This window comes from Panthera pardus, unplaced genomic scaffold (assembly GCF_024362965.1).
Source record: "Panthera pardus isolate Hobbes unplaced genomic scaffold, ASM2436296v1 HiC_scaffold_18, whole genome shotgun sequence".
NCBI lineage: Eukaryota > Metazoa > Chordata > Mammalia > Carnivora > Felidae > Panthera > Panthera pardus.
The window spans coordinates 25,898,325-25,918,298 of NW_026526743.1; the positions used below are offsets into that span (position 1 = coordinate 25,898,325).

Sequence of the window (19,974 nt, forward strand, 5' to 3'; positions counted from 1 at the left end):
AATTTCTTTGCTGGTTATGGGTGTGTTCAAGTTTTCTATTTCTTTCTGTTTGAGTTTTGGAAGTGCGTGGGTTCTTAGGAATTTGTCCATTTCTTCCAGGTTGTCTAGTTTATTGGCATATAATTTTTCATAGTATTCCCAGATAATTGCTTGTATCTCTGAGGGATTGGTTGTAATAATTCCATTTTCATTCATGATTTTATCAATTTGGGTCATCTCCCTTTTCTTTTTGAGAAGCCTGCCTAGAGGTTTATCAATTTTGTTTATTTTTTCAAAAAGCCAACTCTTGGTTTCATTGATCTGCTCTACAGTTTTTTTAGATTCTATATTGTTTAATTCTGCTCTGATCTTTATTATTTCTCTTCTTCTGCTGGGTTTGGGGTGTCTTTACTGTTCTGCTTCTATTTCCTTTAGGTGTGCTGTTAGATTTTGTGTTTGGGATTTTTCTTGTTTCTTAAGATAGGCCTGGACTGCAATTATTTTCCTTTCAGGACTGTCTTCACTGCATCTCAAAGAGTTTGGATTGTTGTATTTTCATTTTCATTTGTTTCCATATATTTTTAAATTTCTTCTGTAATTGCCTGGTTGACCCACTCATTCTTTAGTAGGTTGTTCTTTAACCTCCATGTTTTTGGAGGTTTTCCAGACTTTTTCCTGTGGTTGAGCATTGTGGTCTGAAAGTGTGCATGGTAGGATCTCAATTCTTGTATACTTATGAAGGGCGGTTTTGTGACCCAGTATGTAAGCTATCTGGAGAATGTTGCATATGCACTCGAGAAGAAAGTATATTCTGTTGCTTTGGGATGCAGAGTTCTAAATATATCTGTCAAATCCTTCTGGTCCAGTGTATCATTCAGGGCCCTTGTTTCTTTATTGATCGTGTGTCTAGATGATCTATCCATTGTTGTAAGTGGCGTATTAATGTCCCCTGCAATTACCACATTCTTATCAATAAGGTTGCTTATGTTTGTGATTAATTGTTATATATATTTGGGGACTCCTGTATTCGGCTCATAGACATTTATGATTGTTAGCTCTTCCTGATAGATAGACCCTCTAATTATTATATAATGCTCTTCTTCATCTCTTGTTACAGCCTTTAATTTAAAGTCTAGTTTGTCTGATATAAGTATGGCTACTCCAGCTTTCTTTTGACTTCCAGTAGCATGATAAATAGTTCTCCATCCCCTCACTTTCAATCTGAAGGTGTCCTCAGGTCTAAAAGGTGTCTCTTTTAGACAGACAACAAATAGATGGGTCTTGTTTTTTTTTATCCATTCTGATACCCTATGTCTTTTGGTTGGAGCATTTAGTCATTTACATTCAATGTTATTATAGAAAGATATGGGTTTAGAGTCATTGTGATGTCTGTAGGTTTCATGCTTGTAGTGATGTCTCTGGTCCTTTGTGGTCCTTGCAACATTTCACTCACAGAACCCCCCTTAGGATCTCTTGTAGGGCTGGTTTAATGGTGATGAATTCCTTCAGTGTTTGTTTGGGAAGACCTTTATCTCTCCTTCTATTCTGAATGACAGACTTGCTGGATAAAGGTTTCTCGGGTGCACATTTTTTTCTGTTCATCACATTGAAGATTTCCTGCCATTCCTTTCTGGCCTGCCAAGTTTCAGTAGATAGATCTGCCACTAGTCTTATCGTTCTCCCTTTATACGTTAGAGCGTGTTTATCCCTAGCTGCTTTCAGAATTTTCTCTTTATCCTTGTATTTTGCCAGTTTCACTATGATATGTTGTGCAGAAGATCGATTCAAGTTATGTCTGAAGGGAGTTCTCTGTGCCTCTTGGATTTCAATGCCTGTTTCTTTCCCCATATCAGGGAAGTTCTCAGCCATGATTTGTTCAAATACACCTTCAGCCCCTTTCTCTCTCTCTTCCTCTTCTGGAATTCCTATTATACGGATATTGTTCCTTTTGATTGCATCACTTAGTTCTCTAATTCTCCCCTCAGACTCCTGGATTTTTTTATCTCTCTTTTTCTCAGCTTCCTCATTTTTCCATAATTTTATGTTCTAATTCACCTATTCTCTCCTCTGCCTCTTCAGTCCGAGTTGTGGTCGCCTCCATTTTATTTTGCGCCTCATTTATAGCACCTCATTTATTTTTATTTTTTAGCTCCTCATGAGTGTTTCTTACTCCCCTGATCTCTGTAGCAATAGATTCTCTGTTGTCCTCTATACTTTTTTCAAGCCCAGTGATTAATTTTATGACCATTATTCTCAATTCTTGTTCTGTTATATTGCTTAAATTATTTTTGATCAATTCGTTAGCTGTCGCTACTTCCTGGAGTTTCTTTTCAGCAGAATTCTTCCATTTCATCATTTAGAATAGTCCCTGGAGTGGCAAGGAACTGCAGAGCACTTCCTGTGCTGTCTGGAGTAACTTGTTTTGGTGGGCGGGGCCGCAGTCAGACCTGATGTCTGTCCCCTGCCCACCACTGAACCCACAGTTAGACTGGTGTTTACCTTATCTTACCCTCTCCCAGGGGCAGGACTCTCTGTGGAGTGTGTGGCCCCTGTCTGGGCTACTTGCACACTCCCAGGCTTATGGTGCTGCTTTGATGTGATCTGGCGTGTTAGCCAGGGTGGATCCGCAAGGTGCATAGGGGTGGGAGGGGCAGGCTTAGCTGGCTTTGCCATCAGTAGTCCCCTGCGGGAGAGGCCCTGCAGCACTAGGAGGGAGGCAGGCAGGCAGACCCATCGGAGGGATGGGTCCAGAGAAGCACAGCGTTGGGTGTTTGCGCTATGCAAGTAAGTTCGGTGATGGGAGCTGGTTCCTTTTGGGATTTCGTCTATGGGATGGGAGAGGGAGATGGCCCTGGCCAGCCCCTTTGTTCCCTGCCGAGCTGAGCTCTGTCTTCCAGGGCTCAACACCTCTCCCCCTGGATGTCCTCTTGCCCTCCTGCTGTCCAAGCAGAACTGTTGACTTATAACATTCCAGATGTTAAGTCCTGCTGGCTGTCAGAACTCACTCCGTCCAGCCCCTCCCCTTTAGCAAGTCAGACTCAGGGGCTCTGCTTTGCAGGGGTGGGGGGGGCTGCCCCTCCACCACCCCGGCTCCCTCCCGCCAGTCCGTCTAGCGTGCACCACCTCTCTGCCCTTCCTACCTTCTTCCATCAGCCTCTTGTCTACGCTTGGCTCCAGAGAGTCCATTCTGCTAGTCTTCTGGCAGTTTTCTGGGTTATTTAGGCAGATGTGGGTAGAATCTAAGTGATCAGTAGGATGCGGTGAGCCTAACATCCTATGGCGCCATCTTCTCCATAAGATCTTGCATCACAATTCTAGCCCTGCTGTTTGCTGTTCGCTGGATAGGTTACTTAAGCTTTCTTTGTGTCTGTTTTATTACCTGGAAAATGGAAATAATGGTTTGTTATTATAAAATAATGGTTTGTTAGTACCATACCCTGCACATAGAATGTCAAATGTTACATAAAGTGTTTGTTGCTATTGTTGGTACTTTCCAATCCTGAATATCGCTATAGAAAGGAAAAGAAAAGAATGTTCAAGACACTTTATGAAGAAAAGATTTAACAGGATTTTGGTGACAAATTGGATATGGAGGGTAATAATCAGGAGTCAAAGATGATTCTGACATTCTGAGCTGGAAGTGAGCTTGTTTGGGGTGGAGATAGGGTTAGTGAGGAGTTGAATTTTAGAATTTTTACCTTTGGAAATAGCCAAGAGAAAATGTCCAGAAAGCACTTAAAAATATGGGCACTGGAACTCAGAGAAAGTGTAAGACTAGAAATATAAATATGAAATCATCTGCTTAGAGGTGGTAACTAAAGCTACAGAGTGATTGAGTTTGGTGAGAGAGACAAGGAAAGAGAAGTGCAATGAGTAGAAAACCAAGGACTTAAGTGTAAGGATTTCCGTCTCTAAAGGCAAAGTATGTTGGAAGGCAAAGTGCAGACTTATAGAGGCAAGAAAGGTAAGAAAATAGCTGTAGTCTATGTTTGAGAAATAAAAGAAAAAAATGGAAAGTGGTAAGTCACCTGAGGATTTCTTTTAAAAGATGTTTGGAATTCTTTGGAGAAGAACTAGCCGTACAAAAATGGGATAATGGATGGTCCTAATGTGTTAGAATGATGGAAGCCAATGAGATTTAAGTTGACACAGGTATTACAGCAAATCTCAACAAGGATGAGAGGAGCAGCTGTCCTAGGATAGCTGTGAAAATAATAAGTACAACTGCAGCAAGTATTAGTGCCCTTTATTTTTGTTATGTGCCAAATACTGTGCTTAGCAGTTTGTTCTCTCCCTAAATCCTTAGCGATTCTCCAAGATAAGGACAATTATTATATTATTCTCTGCAGAAGTGAAATATTGGAAACAACATAAATGTCCACCAAAATAAACATTCCTTAAATAAATTATGGTATGTCCATATAATGTAATGCCCTACAGCCATTTTTTCAAAAATAAGGTAGATCTATACTACCAAAGGAAGCTATCAGTGAAATACTTTTATGTGATAATAAATACCTGTTGTTCATATGTCCCAGTATACTCTAAACTCCTCATGGAGGGACACTGGGTTGTTTTCCTCTTGCAACATCAGGCCCTAACATGAGGCCTTGTATATTAGAATGCCTTGATGAGTACATAAATACAGGTAAAATGGAGAATACCAGTACCATACAGGCCTTCAGTGTCTGTATGCATATGTATATGTGTACACTTCACAAACCTAAAAGCAGAAAATATTATACTAGTATTAAGGGAAATACCATTCAGAAATAGAATTTAACAACTCCTATTAGGATGTTTTCAGAGACTTCATTAGTTTAGACAATGCTGGTGCTTTGACGAAAATGGTGAAAACAGAAAAGATGGTTCCAATTTTGGCAATGAAAGGAAGAGAATTACTGGGTTGGGATTGTACATGCTGAATTCTGTCTGTGGGTAGAAATGAGGTGAAAGGTCCCACTTGGGCTGTGGTTGAAGGCCTAAGATCAGCATAGAAGGTTTGTGAATTAGAAATTTCTGAAATGCTGAGTTTTTACAATGAAAAAATTCTTCAACCAAATATAGTCCCCTAACCAAATACTCATTATGATTCAACGTGTGTAGGGAGAATTTTAGATCTAAGTACTCTGTCATACAAATGGAAACAACATTATCCTAAACAGGTCTGTGATTCAAAAAGAAGATACCAATTTGCCAATTAGGATCTGTAAGCTGCCTTATTTATTGTTACTGAAATATCATCCGCATTCTTGTATATGTATTCATTTGTTTTTTATTTAAGAATCTCTAATTGTCTTGAAGATTGTAGATAATTGCCCACTCTAAGGTTACTCCTTTTGATGAAGTAAATACTAGATTTCATCTGAGAGAAATAAGACTTAATGTGTTAGAAATCTTGATGAGATTCTGAATAATTAATTTTTTCTCATTCTTCTGAGTAACATTAACTTTTAAGGTCTTTATCAAATAAAAATAGAATTTATGGCATTTTTAATGTATATTTATTTTTGTTGGGTTGTTATATCTCATTTTCTCCTATATATTCATTTAAATCATATGGAAGTCTGCCTGAAATGCATTTTCACGATGATTCTGGGAACCATCCTTTTGATTGTAGGATATTTACTGCTAATATATGTATTCTGGTGTTTCTTGCTTTCCATCATACATAAATTCTAGTGACATATTGAATACCATAGAGGGTAACTGACTGATGGTAAATCAAACATTTTACAGCATACTATTGGGAATATTGGATTCATTACTATAAAGGAATTATATTTGATCAGTATTTTCAGAGCTTCCTAATACTGTAATTTATTGATGCTTCTTAATGTTCTCTGTTAATTAATACAGGCTCAAAATTGGGTTCATTTTAACCGTGTATAATATATGCTATAGTGAATCTTTTCCATACACACACAAAAAGGAGTAGCAAATATCCAACACTATCTTTGATTAGAACTATTAAGCCCAACAGCTTGTATGTATTGAACAAAGTGTTAATTACATAGTCAACTGGGTAGTTCATTCTCTAGTATAGGAATTATATATTAGAATAAAGCTATTTTGATGTATAGGTGCCAAAGGAAAATTGGCTAACAAGAAAGAGAATAGCCTTATATGTGATTAAGATACCAAATGAACAGTTTTAACTCACGATCATTTTTAATAGAGAATACGTAAGCTGGCTTTTTATTTTTAGTTCCTCCCTTTCCCTCCAGAGTTAAATGATGGAAAATGACTCTCAGTCCCCAGACTACTCTTATGCATCATTCAAAATAGTCCTGACAGGCTAGCCCCTCTGGTAGCGGTGAGATTTATGGCTTTCCGTTCCTTGGTGTTCCATTACTCTGTCTACACCATCAAATTGATTAGTAGGTAGTGGAGAGCAAGGAAAGAGAGGTGACTGCATGGAGCCAGTAGGTGTTCATCATTTTAATGAACTGCTTAGAGATGGTTAATATTGTCCTTGATTCTCATTGTATCTGATGATGACTGGATCTTTTAAAATGTTCCCCCCACCCCTTATTCTGTATTACAGGGCCCACTGGAAAATGATTTGGTAGTTCACGTAGCACTCATAGCAGAAAGTCAACGGTATGAAACCCAGATGGGTGGTGTGTTCCTTTGGGAAGTGGGGGGTTGGGGGGCTTATTGCTTTATGTTGCAATATTGAGTCTCTTGGGAGAGATTAATTTCACAAACCCCTTGACAGGGTTTCAAGGATGTCTGTCATTAATGTTACTTTAAGTGCCAGAACAACAATCTTTTCATGATTAAAAATAACTTTGTTTTAGTTGATGTGAATATTAAAGACTGTGACCTGTGCCAGTGTTGTCTAGGGTGTAGTTTTGAGAAGTTAGTGCAACAAATAATGGAGATTCCCAAAATCAGTGCTTACTCTTTCTTCCAGCCCTCAGAGCTCCCATCTAATACCTTGTGAAGAACCCAAGAGGGCCTCTGGAACCCAGGGCAGATGGCATATTGCTCATGTTAATAAATGAAAACGTTCTCTAAGCTAGTGTAGTCTCATCTCACTCCTCCTCCTTCTCCTCCACCATTCTCCACACTTTACATGCATTGCCTAAAAATGTCTCTCATTTTTTCCCTGTTTTCTTTAGCCTTCAAGTTTTCCTCAACACGTATGGTATTCAGACTCAAACACCTCAACAGGTAGAGCCCATTCAGATTTGGGCTCAGCAGGAGCTGGTGAAAGTAAGTGATTCTGCGTCTTTGTTGACTTTGTGGAGGTGCTAGAGCATGATTATTAGACTTAGTTTACAGTCAGGTGGCATAGTTAAAGCCCGATTCTGAAATAGGGTCATTAATCTAAAAGCCTTTCTAATTAAGTTGAAAAACCTACTTTATCAGACATTATTAATTAAAAAAACAAAAAAACAAAAAAAAACCCCTAAATTGTATGTATATACATTATATTCATAAGTCTTGTTGATTCTTACTCCCTTCTAAAGTCTATTACTGACCTAGACTGAGCACTTGAATAATGAATTAACCTTAATTTTAGTACTTGTGTGTAAAATTAATCTTTACGTTGAATTTGATAATTTTCCCTTCCATTAACTATTAAAGAAACCTTGTAAATATTTATTGGTAATAATTACTTCCCTTTTTCTCTTGCCTTATCATTTGAGGTCTGAAGTAATTCTACACTTTTGGTTTGCTGGGTTTCAAAGTAATTATAAAGTAACATCTGAGTTTATCTTGTATGCAGTTAAGTACGTATCTGAATTGGATTAAAAGGTGACTTTTGAGGTCTTTTGCATGCACTGCTCTGCCGATATATTCAGAAATGCCTGTTTAGGAATATTCCTGCCTATTAGGGACAGGAAATTGTTGACTTCCACTAGTTATTTATAAACTACCACTTTTACTTAGTAATTATTAAAAACATTACAGGAACAAACTCTGAAGTGTTTGGGGTAAGTACTTAGAATTATCTCTCTCAAATGATCAAGGTCAGCTCATTTAGATTGATATACATGTGTGTGGTCAAAGCCTTGATGCTATAGCAAAGAAGAAAAGCTTAGAAAAGTGAGGTGCACATTGCATGGGAGAAGGCAGGGCCTCAGAGCATCACTGCTAATCAGACAGGACCCTATCCATTGGCAACAAAACCAGAATCTGGGTGTCAGATTACCCAGAGCACCAGATCTTTGAGAGCTCTTAAACCTCCTTTAACAAATTTAGAACTCTTCCCACCCTGATTAAAGAGCTAACGCTGAAATGCAAGGATCCCTAGAGTAGGTAACACTTTAAAATCACACAAAGATGTAAATGGGTTTGGAGTGGAAAAGGAGAGGAACTGAGGATCCACAAGACAAGCAGAGGAGGCAGCATGGAAGTGGAGAAAATCTAAGGCTGTACACTGCATTTATCATTCAGTTATAGGCTATGTTTGCTGGTAAACTTTTTATGGTTCTTCACTGAAAGCTCCAGAGAATAGTAACAAAGACTATTATTCTTTGATAAACATGAGCTCAAAGCAAATTAACCTGAATCTGTTTTTTTCAGGCCTAATTTATATTGCAACTTTTTTATGCTAGGTGAGTCTGTACTCTACCAGACAACATGCAGTCAGGATTTAAAAGACCAGCATGGCTCCAAATGACTTAAACGTGGCATTTTATTCATTCATTAATGAACACCTGCTATGTGCAGAGTTTTGTGTCGGGCACTCAGATAAAATGGCTCTATGCTCTGTTCCTGTTCTCAGTGAACTCTGAATCTATTAGTATGACAGGAAAAATAGCTAATTATAATCCACTTTGATAAGTTTATACAGGGTGCTGTGGAAATGATAGAAAGCATTCCATTAAGGGTAAGGTGAAGACTTACAACTGGTCCTTACTTATTTTATATTTTGTTGTTTTAAAGATGATATGAACAAATGGTTTAAAGTTTGGGTATGTGGTATGGTTAAAACAAGATTTGGAACCAAGGGCCTAACTTCCCTAAGCATGTATCAAGATGGAAGATTTTCTGTGGCTACAGCCTCTATGTTCCAAGCTAGCTGCTCTTTGGGATTTGTCCTCTAAGATATACTTCCTAATATATTGCTTCTTATAAGCCCAACTTTAAAAAAGTTTTAATTCCTCAGCAAAGTTGCAGGATATAAAATCAATGCACAGAAATCAGTTGCATTCCTATTCACTAACAATGAAGCAACAGAAAGAGTAATCAAAGAATCGATCCCATTTACAGTTGTATCAAAAACCATAACATACCTAGGAATAAATCTAACCAAAGAGTGAAAAATCTATGTACTGAAAACTATAGAAAGCTTATGAAATAAATTGAAGAAAACACAAAAAAATGGAAAAAGATTCCATGCTCCTGGATAGGAAGAACAAATATTGTTAAAATGTCGATACTATCCAAGGCAATCTACATATTCAATGCAATCCCTATCAAGGTAATACCAGCCTTCTTCACAGAGCTAGAACAAATAATCCTAAAATTTGTATGGAATTTTAAAAGACCCCAAATAGCCAAAGCAAGCTTAAAAAAGAAAACTGAAATAGGAGGCATCACAATCCTGGACTTTAAGCTATACTATAAAGCTGTAATCATCAAGACAGTATGGTACTGGCACAAGAACAGACACTCAAATCAATGGAACAGAATAGAGAATCCAGAAATGGACCCACAAACATATGGCCAACTAATCTTTGACAAAGCAGGAAAGAATATCCAGTGGAATAAAGACAGTCTCTTCAGCAAGTGGTGCTGGGAAAACTGGACAGCGACATGCAGAGGAATGAACCTGGACCACTTTCTTACACCATACACAAAAATAAACTCAAAATGGATGAAAGACCTAAACAGAAGACAGGAAGCCATCAAAATCCTCAAGGAGAAAGCAGGCTAAAACCTCTTTGATCTTGGCCGCAACAACGTCTTACTCAACACATCTCCAGAGGCAAGGGAAACAAAAGCAAAAATGAACTACTGGAACCTCGTCAAAATAAAAAGTCTCTGCATAGCGAAGGAAACAATCAGCAAAACTAAAAGGCAATTGATGGAATGGGAGAAGATACTTGCAAACGACATATCAGATAAAGGGATAGTATCTAAAATCTATAAAGAACTTATCAAACTCAACACCCAAAAACTTAATCCAGTGAAGAAACGGCAAAAGACATGAATAGACACTTCTCCAAAGAAGACATCCAGATGGCCAATTGACACGTGAAAAAATGCTCCACATCACTCATCATCAGGGAAATACATATCAAAACCACAATGAGATACCGCCTTATACCTGTCAGAATGGCTAACATTAACAACTCAGGCAACAACAGATGTTGATGAGGATGTGGAGAAAGAGGATGTCTTTTGCATTGCTGGTGGGAATGCAAGCTGGTGCAGCCACTCTGGAAAACAGTATGGAGGTTCCTCAAAAAGTTAAAAATAGAACTACCCTATGACCCAACAATTGCACTACTAGGTATTTATCCAAGGGATACAGGTATGCTGTTTCGAAGGGGCCCATGCACCCCAATGTTTATAGCAGCACTATCAACAATAGCCAAAGTATGGAAAGAGCCCAAATGTCCATCGATGGATGAATGGAAAAAGAATATGTGGTATATATGTATACAATGGAATATTACTTGGCAATCAGAAAGAATGAAATCTTGGCCATTTGCAACTATGTGGACAGAACTAGAGAGTATTATGGTAAGTGAAATTAGAGGACAAATATCATATGACTTCACTCATATGAGGACTTTAAGAGACAAAACAAATGAACATAAGGGAAGGGAAACAAAAATAATATAAAAACAGGGAGGGGGACAAAACATAAGAGACTCTTAAATATGGAGAACAAACAGAGGGTTACTGGAAGGGTTGTGGGAGGGGGAATGGGCTAAATGGGTAAGGGGCATTAAGGAATCTACTCCTGAAATCATTGTTGCACTATATGCTAATTTGGATGTAAATTTAAAAAAAAATAATTAAAAAAAATTTAATTCCTGTGTAGTTAACATACAGTGTTATATTAGTTTCAAGTGCACACTGTAGTGATTTCACAGTTCTATATATTACTCAATAATAATTCCACCTTTTAAAAGTAAAAATGTTCCCGCAAATCTTAGTTAATACCCATATTCTTATGCCAATGGCTAATCTTTCTGTTCTGAGGAGCTGCACCCTCCTTCAACCAACTTAAGAGTATGTGAGGACAGGGCTTTTACCGTGTGTGGTTAACGTTTCATGATGCAGTGATTGGTGTGGTTTTTGCTTTATGGGGGATATGAATATAGTGCAGACCTAGGATGAAGTACTTCTGTACTTCTGGGTCATTTAGCCATTACTATATCCTATTTCAGTGGATTAAATGGTGTGAATATGTACAATGTGGGGACAGTATAATATGCACAGGGGAATGCAGAGAGCATTCCAGGTCTGTCTACTTACCTGTCATAGACCTGCTGTACTGTGGTTCAGAAAGTTAAGGAAAACTCTTTTACTGTGATAGAGTAGTATTTAAAGGAAATCTAGATTGGTCCATTTTAACTTGTAAATGGTTTATTAGTCACTTGTCCAATAGAAGAAATCTAAAATAGTTTAGAACATTTATTTCAGAAAATTTGAAAGTATTTGTGGGAAAGGAGTTTCCATCTAGCATAATGTGCGATAGTTTCAGTACAGCTATATATCCTAATGCTTATATGTACTTTTCATGGCAGTAAAACCAGTGCTATTCAAGAATCAGATTTCACAGCACATGTAGCTCTGGAGGACATGCTCCCTCATTCATCCATCAGGTGTTTGCTGAGCACCAGCTATATGCCGGGCAGAGTGCCAGCCAACCCAGGATATGCTGTTCTGTAGGGAGATAACAATGCAGAAAGAGAAAGAGACACAGACATAACTCTGACACGGAAGTGTACACCATAGCAGAATCAAAGAGACATTAATTTTGTGTATAGTGAGGTAGATATTTGAAGTCAGTTCAAATCATAATCAGTAGATTATGTAGAAACAGTTGGTTTGATTTTCCACTTAGGAAAACAGGTTAGATTTCTACCCCTCATCAAACAGAAAAATAAATTCCAGACAGATTAAAGATTTAATGTATTTAAAACCTTGAATTGCAAATAACTTGTTCTACATGTGCTCAGCAAGACAAGCAAGTATTTCTAATAAATTTTAACTTATAAATGAGCAGTATCTTGTAGTACGAGTATTACATGATGCTGAATGTCACATGATCACAACTGAGCCAATGGTTCTTGAAATTTGCTTTGATATACAAGTGCTTGGGATTACAAGCATGTTTCTGGAATGAATTAGTCATGCAAACCAAAGTTTTACTTATTTTTTAAAAAATGATTTAAGCATAAAATCACTAGGAAAAAAATTGAAGAGCAGTTTACAGCTGTTTGGAGTGAAAATCCATTCTTAGAATAATACAAGTGCTAAAAAAGCCATTAAGGAAATGATTGACAAATTTGACTAAATATAGCTGAAGATGAACCTGGCATATCAAAGGTGCTTTGTGAAATTTCCTAGTAGAAAAATGTTTAGATTAAAATACCACATGCTGAAATGATGTTTGACCTACTATGCAAACATTCTCACATTTCATCACAACATGGAAGATGAGTGAATTGGGTAAAATATTTATACAAAAGGTAATATTCTTAATATACCAAGACCTCTTACAAATCAAAAAAGAATGAAAAATGCCCAATAGAAAAGGGAACAAATGGAAAACTTTATAGAACATACAAGTAGCCATTAAATATATGGGAAAATGGTCAACCATAAATTATTTGAATTGAGTAGTTTAAGATGAAATATCATTTTGACCCAAGAAAAAGGTCTATGCACTGTTAATGCCAATGTAAATTGGTCCATTATTTCTACACGGTGACCAACCTGGCATTATATTGCAAAGAAAACATATATTCTCTTTGATCCAGCAAGTCTAGGAGATTATCCTACAGAAACAATAGTACACCATCCAGAGATGTTTATTGAATTGGTTTGAAATAACAAAAAGTTGGGAACTACCTTCATCAAGGGATAGGTGTTAAATAGGATTGGGTAAGGAGGCTTCTAACTGGATTAAATGCTCAGCTCTGGCACTGATTAACAACTGAATTATTCCAAGTCCATCTGTTTTTACTTTGTAGAAATTCTAGGGGCGCCTGGGTGGCTCAGTCGGTTAAGCGTACGACTTCAGCTCAGGTCGCGATCTCGCAGTCCGTGAGTTCGAGCCCCGCATCAGGCTCTGGGCTGATGGCTCAGAGCCTGGAGCCTGCTTCCGATTCTGTGTCTCCCTCTCTCTCTGCCCCTCCCCCATTCATGCTCTGTCTCTGTCTCAAAAATAAATAAAAAAAAAGAAGTTAAAAAAAAAATTTTTTTTAAATAAAAATTAAAAAAAAAAAAAGAAGAAATTCTAGAAGTTTCTTCTCCACTGTGGCACCCTTTTCTGTTTTCCAGTAGTGAGGGCTACAGATATTTTTTTGGGTCTTTATATTTCTTCCATTATTTCAATATTGAAATGTACAGTAAATGCATACACTCAGTTTACCATCTTGAAACTGGAACACCACAGTACTAAATTTTAACAAGTAGGACACCAAAGAGATATATATAGTATATGAACCCATTTCTGTAAACATATATACATATTGATTTATGTGTGTAATATGGATATTTATCTGTGTATCTTTAAAAATCTGTAACCCTGCCTATACTTCACGTGTTTTTTAGGGCTCACACAATGAATTGCACTTCCTTCAACATACATCAAAGTGCAAGAGTTATCACCTACAGGGTTGTGAGAGTAAACAGCACCATTCACTTGGAGCACATGGCTTACATTTTTCATAAAATTCATATTATCAAAAAAATCAATAAAGACATTTCCATTTTTGTGGGAAATACTTGAAAGTCGGAATCTAGTAGGAGATGTGAGTCCCTGAATTTTAAAACTTTCATCAGATTTTTTATTACACAGGAAACATTTGCCTCTTTGTGTTCTTTTATGAATTGGACAGAACCCTGCAAGTTGTACGTTTATGATAGCACAAGAAAAATGTCAAATTTTAGAATGTTGCTTTGCAGATCTGCAAAGATATGCTCTCAAATCTCTCAGTGCCCCCAAATCTAAGTTGACATCATTGGCTGGCTTATTTTCCTACAAATGTATTGAATAAGGTTTCCCTGGCCATTTTTCCTCTGGAAAGATCAGAAGTTAGGGCATTAGGGGGACAAAGGGGGCAAAAAAGGAAAAGCATGGATTCTTCTTGCCTAATTTATAAATTTATGTCTTACAGGCTTATTTCCACCTGGGTATCAATGAAAAATTAGGACTCTCCGGAAGACCGGATAGACCCATTGGCTGCCTCGGTACATCAAAGGTGGTTATGAAATTTCCTTGTGGAGCAGTGTTCAGATTATAAAACCACAGAATGAAATGATGTTTAATCTGCTATGCATCCATTCTCACATTTCATTATATACTTAGGCTGCTTATCTGAATTATTATTTTCTACGAGTAAATCTTACTGTTTATTTTGTATGATATCACAGAAGGCTTCTAGGAATGAATAAGCATCTAACTGCTATATTATTTCTGAACATTGTAGTATACCTGATTATGACAGTTTTTATTCAAACAGAGGCTTTTTCCATCACAGTAGAGATGGATTACTCTATTAGTATACTGATCTTACTGATCTAATCAAGAAACTTTAAAATTTCATTATCAGTTTTAATTTCTTATTACGGCTTATGCTACTGTACCTGTGTCTTTGGTTCTGTTATAAATATACATATAACATATATATATATATATATATATATATATATATATATATATACACACGTATATATATGTGTGTGTGTATATATATATATATATATACACATGTATATATATGTGTGTGTGTATATATATATATATTTTAATTATCTCTTACAGATTTATCGCATTCTAGGAAAGACTGTGGTTTGTTACCCTATCATCTTCGACTTAAGTGATTTCTACATGTCTCAAGATGTTTTACTGCTGATAGATGACATAAAGGTAGTTTCAGAGCCCCTTTTTATTGAAATTGGATGACTTTGTTTCTACTGATTTTATCATATGTTACTAAATTGAGTGCTCCTGGAGTCTGTGACACTGGGTTAACACAGTGTAAAATATGAAAGTAAAACAATGTCTGCGTGGCTTTGGAGAAAGAGTTAAATTGCTCGCAGCATTAGAGTAATAGATGGAGTGTGTTTTATATTAAGTTGTATGACTTTGCTTGATAGACCATTCTACAAATGGAATGAAAATATATAGTTTATAAAGCAGAAGGGGAGCCATGTTCATACGACAGCAGTAGTTTATCTCTTTTTGAACAAAAGTTGAGTTAGCAAGATAATTTTATTTATGAAGAATGTCAAGTAAAACCTCAACTGACTCATAACACACAGTCAGTTAAAAGTTTCCTCCACTCTCTTTTCCATTTGCAGAGTAGAGAAGCTTAGAGTCATGGTTCAGAGCATGAAGTCTAGATCCAGATTCCATTTGTTAAAGATATTGGCTCTACTGTTTATTTACCAGCTGTGTGATCTTGGGCAGGTTACTTGGGCAAGTTACTTGGGCAAGACACAGAGAAGTCTCTTTTCTCATCTGTATAACTGAATAATAATAAGGATATTCTGAGAATTAAATAAGTATGTAAAACACTCAGAATAGTGCCTGACATATAGTGAAGTGTTATGTAAGTCTTTGATATGATGATGATGACAACGACAGTAGAAATTGAGTCAAAAAAAGAACTCTTTCCACATTTCTGATGGTCTGTATAGATTCTGTCTAGGTTCTTCTACCTGCTGTAATAAATGCACAGTAATGTGGAGTGAGGATTAATCTTTTAAGAGACAACCCCTGGGTTGATTTTTCCTCCCTGGGACCATTCTTTGTTTTTTTCTTTTTTAAGTATTTATTGTAATTCTAGTATAGTTAACATACAGTGTTATATTAGTTTCAGGTATACAATATAGTGATTCAGCAATTCCACACATCACCTGGTGCTCATCACAACAAGTACACTCCTTAATCTCCATCACCCATTTCATCCTCCCACCCACCTCCCCTCTGGTAACCACCAGTTTGTTCTCTACAGTTAAGAGTAAATTTCTTGATTTGTCTCGCTCTTTTTTTTTCTTCCTCTGGGACCATTCTTGAATTGTATTTTTTAGGCCACCAAAAAAGAAGCAGCCTTAAAATATGCGCAATCTGATTACTTCTAAGAATAAAGTTTAAAGTCAAAAAAGTTTCAAACTTAACTTGTATATATTCATACTTGTAACATGGATGTATCAGAACATTTCTACACATATGTAGTCTCTCCTACCCAGAGTTTGACTCTGAATTGTCTTGATATATGAGAGTTTTTTTGGCTCTTTGCCACAACTGATTAAACATCCTGATCAGCTCAGATATGGTGTCATTACATTCTACCTCACTCTTATGTTTTGATAGAATGCACTACAGTTCATTAAGCAATACTGGAAAATGCATGGACGCCCACTTTTCCTTGTTCTCATCCGGGAAGACAATATACGGTAGGTTGATGAAAGAAATGAGGTATGCCCATCTTCCATCTTTAAGACTGTGAACGCTTTGGCAGCAGGGCTTCCTCCTATTTTTATATCTTTGTCAGCATGTGTCAGAGAGACTTGCATATGTAAAGGATACTTAGTATTAGATTTTTTTCTCATTCTGTTGTTAATAATGCACCTTTTGTTTGTCTGTTTATATTTTTTAGAGGTAGCCGATTCAACCCCATATTAGATATGTTGGCAGCCTTTAAAAAGGGAATGGTTGGAGGAGTCAAAGTTCATGTTGATCGTCTACAGGTAGTCTTCTGAATTTCAGTGTGTTTCTGTTTTCATGACAAGTAAGGCACAGATGCAGCTGTATTTCTTCATATATGTTCTGTTTAAGTCTTTTGTCTTAAGCTTTTATTTTGTGCCTACCTTCCTATTCATGTTGTAACCATCTGTTTATCTTATTCCTCCAATCTGATGGTTGAACAATTGGAGTGGTTTCCCAACCTGAATTTTAGACTTTAATAACTCATCTCCAACCTCTGTTTTGCAGTTGAGGAAGCTGGTGTCCAGAGTAGTGAAGTGACCTGCTATATAATCTTGTGCCTTTAGGCACAGGTACCAGTTGCCTAACTCCCTGGTCCAGTGTTCTTTTCCCTGCTCCACAGTAATATCCAACCTGGAGATAATCTCCGTTCATTTCAGGACCTCACAGCACCGTTTCTCAACTCCTAAATAACAAAGCCCCTTGTGGTTCTCTATTAGCCAGAACAGCCTCCCTGCCCAGTTATCTCCTACTAAACACTTTGTGTTTCAGCCAATACAGATGAATTACTGTGTTCTGACTTTGTGAGGTTCTGCCCCTCTGCTCATGCCATTTCCTCTGCCTGGAATAAACTTCCTTCTTTCAAGGTGTCTGCTCTTTAAAATCTTAACAAATGTTAGGAGCGCCTGGGTGGCTCAGTTGGTTAAGTGTCCAACTCTTGATTTCAGGTCAGGTCATGATCTCACTGTTCATGCTTCAAGCCCCACGTCGAGCTCTGTGTTGACAGCACACAGACCCTGCTTGGGATTCTCTCTCACCTCTCTCTCTGCCCCTCTTCCCTGCTCACACTCACACATGTGCTTTCTCTTTCTCACTCTCTCTCTCTCAAATAAACTTAAAAAATAAAATAAAATAAAATAAAATAAAATAAAATAAAATAAAATAAAATAGTAAAAAAAATAAAATAAAATAAAAGTAAAATCTTACCAAACTTTAGGGCCAGTTCTGCAAAATCACCTACGCCAAAAGTAACAGTACTCTTCTTGAACATCCTTTTATGACCTTTGACATGAACTACTTGGATTGTAGTCCATCATGGACTTAAGTGCCTTACTTATTTCCTTTGAAGAATTGTGATTATCTTGTAGAGTCTTTCATGTAGTCGGTTCTCAATATTGAGTAAGAAAAAAGGAAAATTTATAGAGGGACCTATATAGGTAATATTACAAATGGCATGTTTACATACTTATTCACCAGTGCTTGTGTTTTGCATATTTGATTGATTTTTATCTAGCTTTTTAAATATCTTTCCTCGTTATTTTCTGTCACTTTCTGTTGCTATTCTATTGTCTTTTTGTCATGGTTCCTGGAAAAATTTCTTTCATATTTATCATGCAGCTTCTCTGTTAAGTTTTGTATTTTGACTATCACGGTTTTAATTTTCCGTTTTCATAATATCATGTTTTTATTTTCTAGATATTATAATTCATCTTCCTGAGATTACCAACTAGACAGTTTTTGAAATTTTCTTCTCTGCCTTATATCTTTCAGGTTTCTTTTTTCTGTTTTGTGTGTGTGTGTGTGTGTGTGTGTGTGTGTATGCGCACATGTGTGCACTCAGTATTTTCATGTTGGAGGCATTTGTCAGATATGTGGTAATCTTTAGCTATCCATTCATTTTTAAGAGTGAAAGAATAAGAAGTTTATTGGGATCTCTGTGTTTAGGAACAAAGATTCTTGTCATGATGAAATCATTTATCAGGTAGTCTGGTGGCAAGGGCTCTTTTTGTTGGGGGAAACCCCAGCTGCCAGTATCTGGAGATTTTTTTCTCTTAGGCTCTTCAGTTTCCAAAATAGTCATCTAACTTTTTGTCTGAATGGCATGCATTTTGCTTTCATGTGCTGAGAACAGGGTTAGGGAAGAAGCCAGGGGGTCCCACAGTACTGTGTAGTCTTTCACCTTAGTCTGCTGTTGAATATTTGTATCCACTGATCTCTGTTGTGCCTCATACCCTTGAGAACAGAGTCTTTAACCAAAGAATAGGCTTCTTTTCATTTTGTAGAATGGAAACTTTATACTTATTAAACAACAACCCTCATCCCCCCCACCCTAGCCTTCATCTTCTCTTTAATATAGTAAATGAAAATAGCATCTATATGCTTCTCTTGGATTTCATATCAAGTCCTTTCAAATTTCCTTAGTCTGTGATCCATGGGTTCTCTTGTCACTGGGCCTCAGCCTCCCTTCATAGCTTCATCACCCAGCATATTTCCATCTAGCTCATTCCTTGCCCTGCTTTCCACTCCCCAAGTATACTGGGTACTTTCAAAATCCCTAAATGTAATCGGAATTTTTTCCTGCTCATGCTGTTATTCTATTCTAGAGTTGTTGTTGTTTTTTTCTTTTTTCTTTTCCTTCTAAATACTTTAATTTTATAATTTAGGTCAATGTCACCTCTTTAGTGAAGTCTCCAAGGTTGAATTAATTTCTCATTCCAGTGTGTTTCTGTGGCATTTTGCTTGAAACTTTGCTATAGCTCTTAATTTAGGTGTAGCTAGTTTCTTGTGTCTGCTTCTCTCTGTGGATTGAAAACTCTTTCAGGCCAAGTTTGATTCATCTCTGAATTCCCAGAGTGATCTGCTCGCTACTGTTCTCTCTGTAGGAAATGTGTAAATATTGGTTCACTGATTTAACAGATATTGATTGAGCTCCCTCTCTAGGCACTGGGGATAAAATAGTGAAAAAAAAAAAAAGAAAAAGAAAAAAGCTAGGTAGGGTTGCAGGATGACAGGATGGAGTACAGTCTTCGGTAGAATGTTCAGCTAGAAAGGATCTTCATAGGATAGAATTAGGTATTGCAGAGCAAGATACCTTTTTGAATATTATATTTCATTTGACATATATATAATAATATTAGGTTATTTAATTACCATCAGAACTAAAGTATTAATGCCTAGTAAAGCTTTTTTATAAAACTAATTTAGGAGCCTCTGTTAACAAACTGATTTTTTTTTTATCTAAAGCTCTAGAGGGGTGCCTGGGTGGCTCAGTTGGTTAGGCAACTGACTTCGGCTCAGGTCATGATCTCACAGATCATGAGTTCGAGCCCCACTTCGGGCTCTGTGCTGACAGCTCAGAG

The 19,974-nt window shown here is 37.0% G+C and overlaps 1 protein-coding gene across 5 annotated transcripts in view; it reads left to right on the forward strand.

Moving 5' to 3' along the window:
- Positions 1-19,974, forward strand: part of PHKB (phosphorylase kinase regulatory subunit beta) — a 258,770-nt gene that overhangs the window by 204,878 nt on the left and 33,918 nt on the right. For all 5 annotated transcript variants that reach the window (XM_019456029.2, XM_019456030.2, XM_019456028.2 and 2 more), the window contains 6 exons: positions 6,527-6,582; positions 7,107-7,200; positions 14,301-14,384; positions 14,948-15,052; positions 16,502-16,584; positions 16,788-16,878. In XM_019456029.2, the coding sequence (XP_019311574.2) occupies positions 6,527-6,582; positions 7,107-7,200; positions 14,301-14,384; positions 14,948-15,052; positions 16,502-16,584; positions 16,788-16,878 (513 nt within the window). The remainder of the gene's footprint in view (positions 1-6,526; positions 6,583-7,106; positions 7,201-14,300; positions 14,385-14,947; positions 15,053-16,501; positions 16,585-16,787; positions 16,879-19,974) is intronic.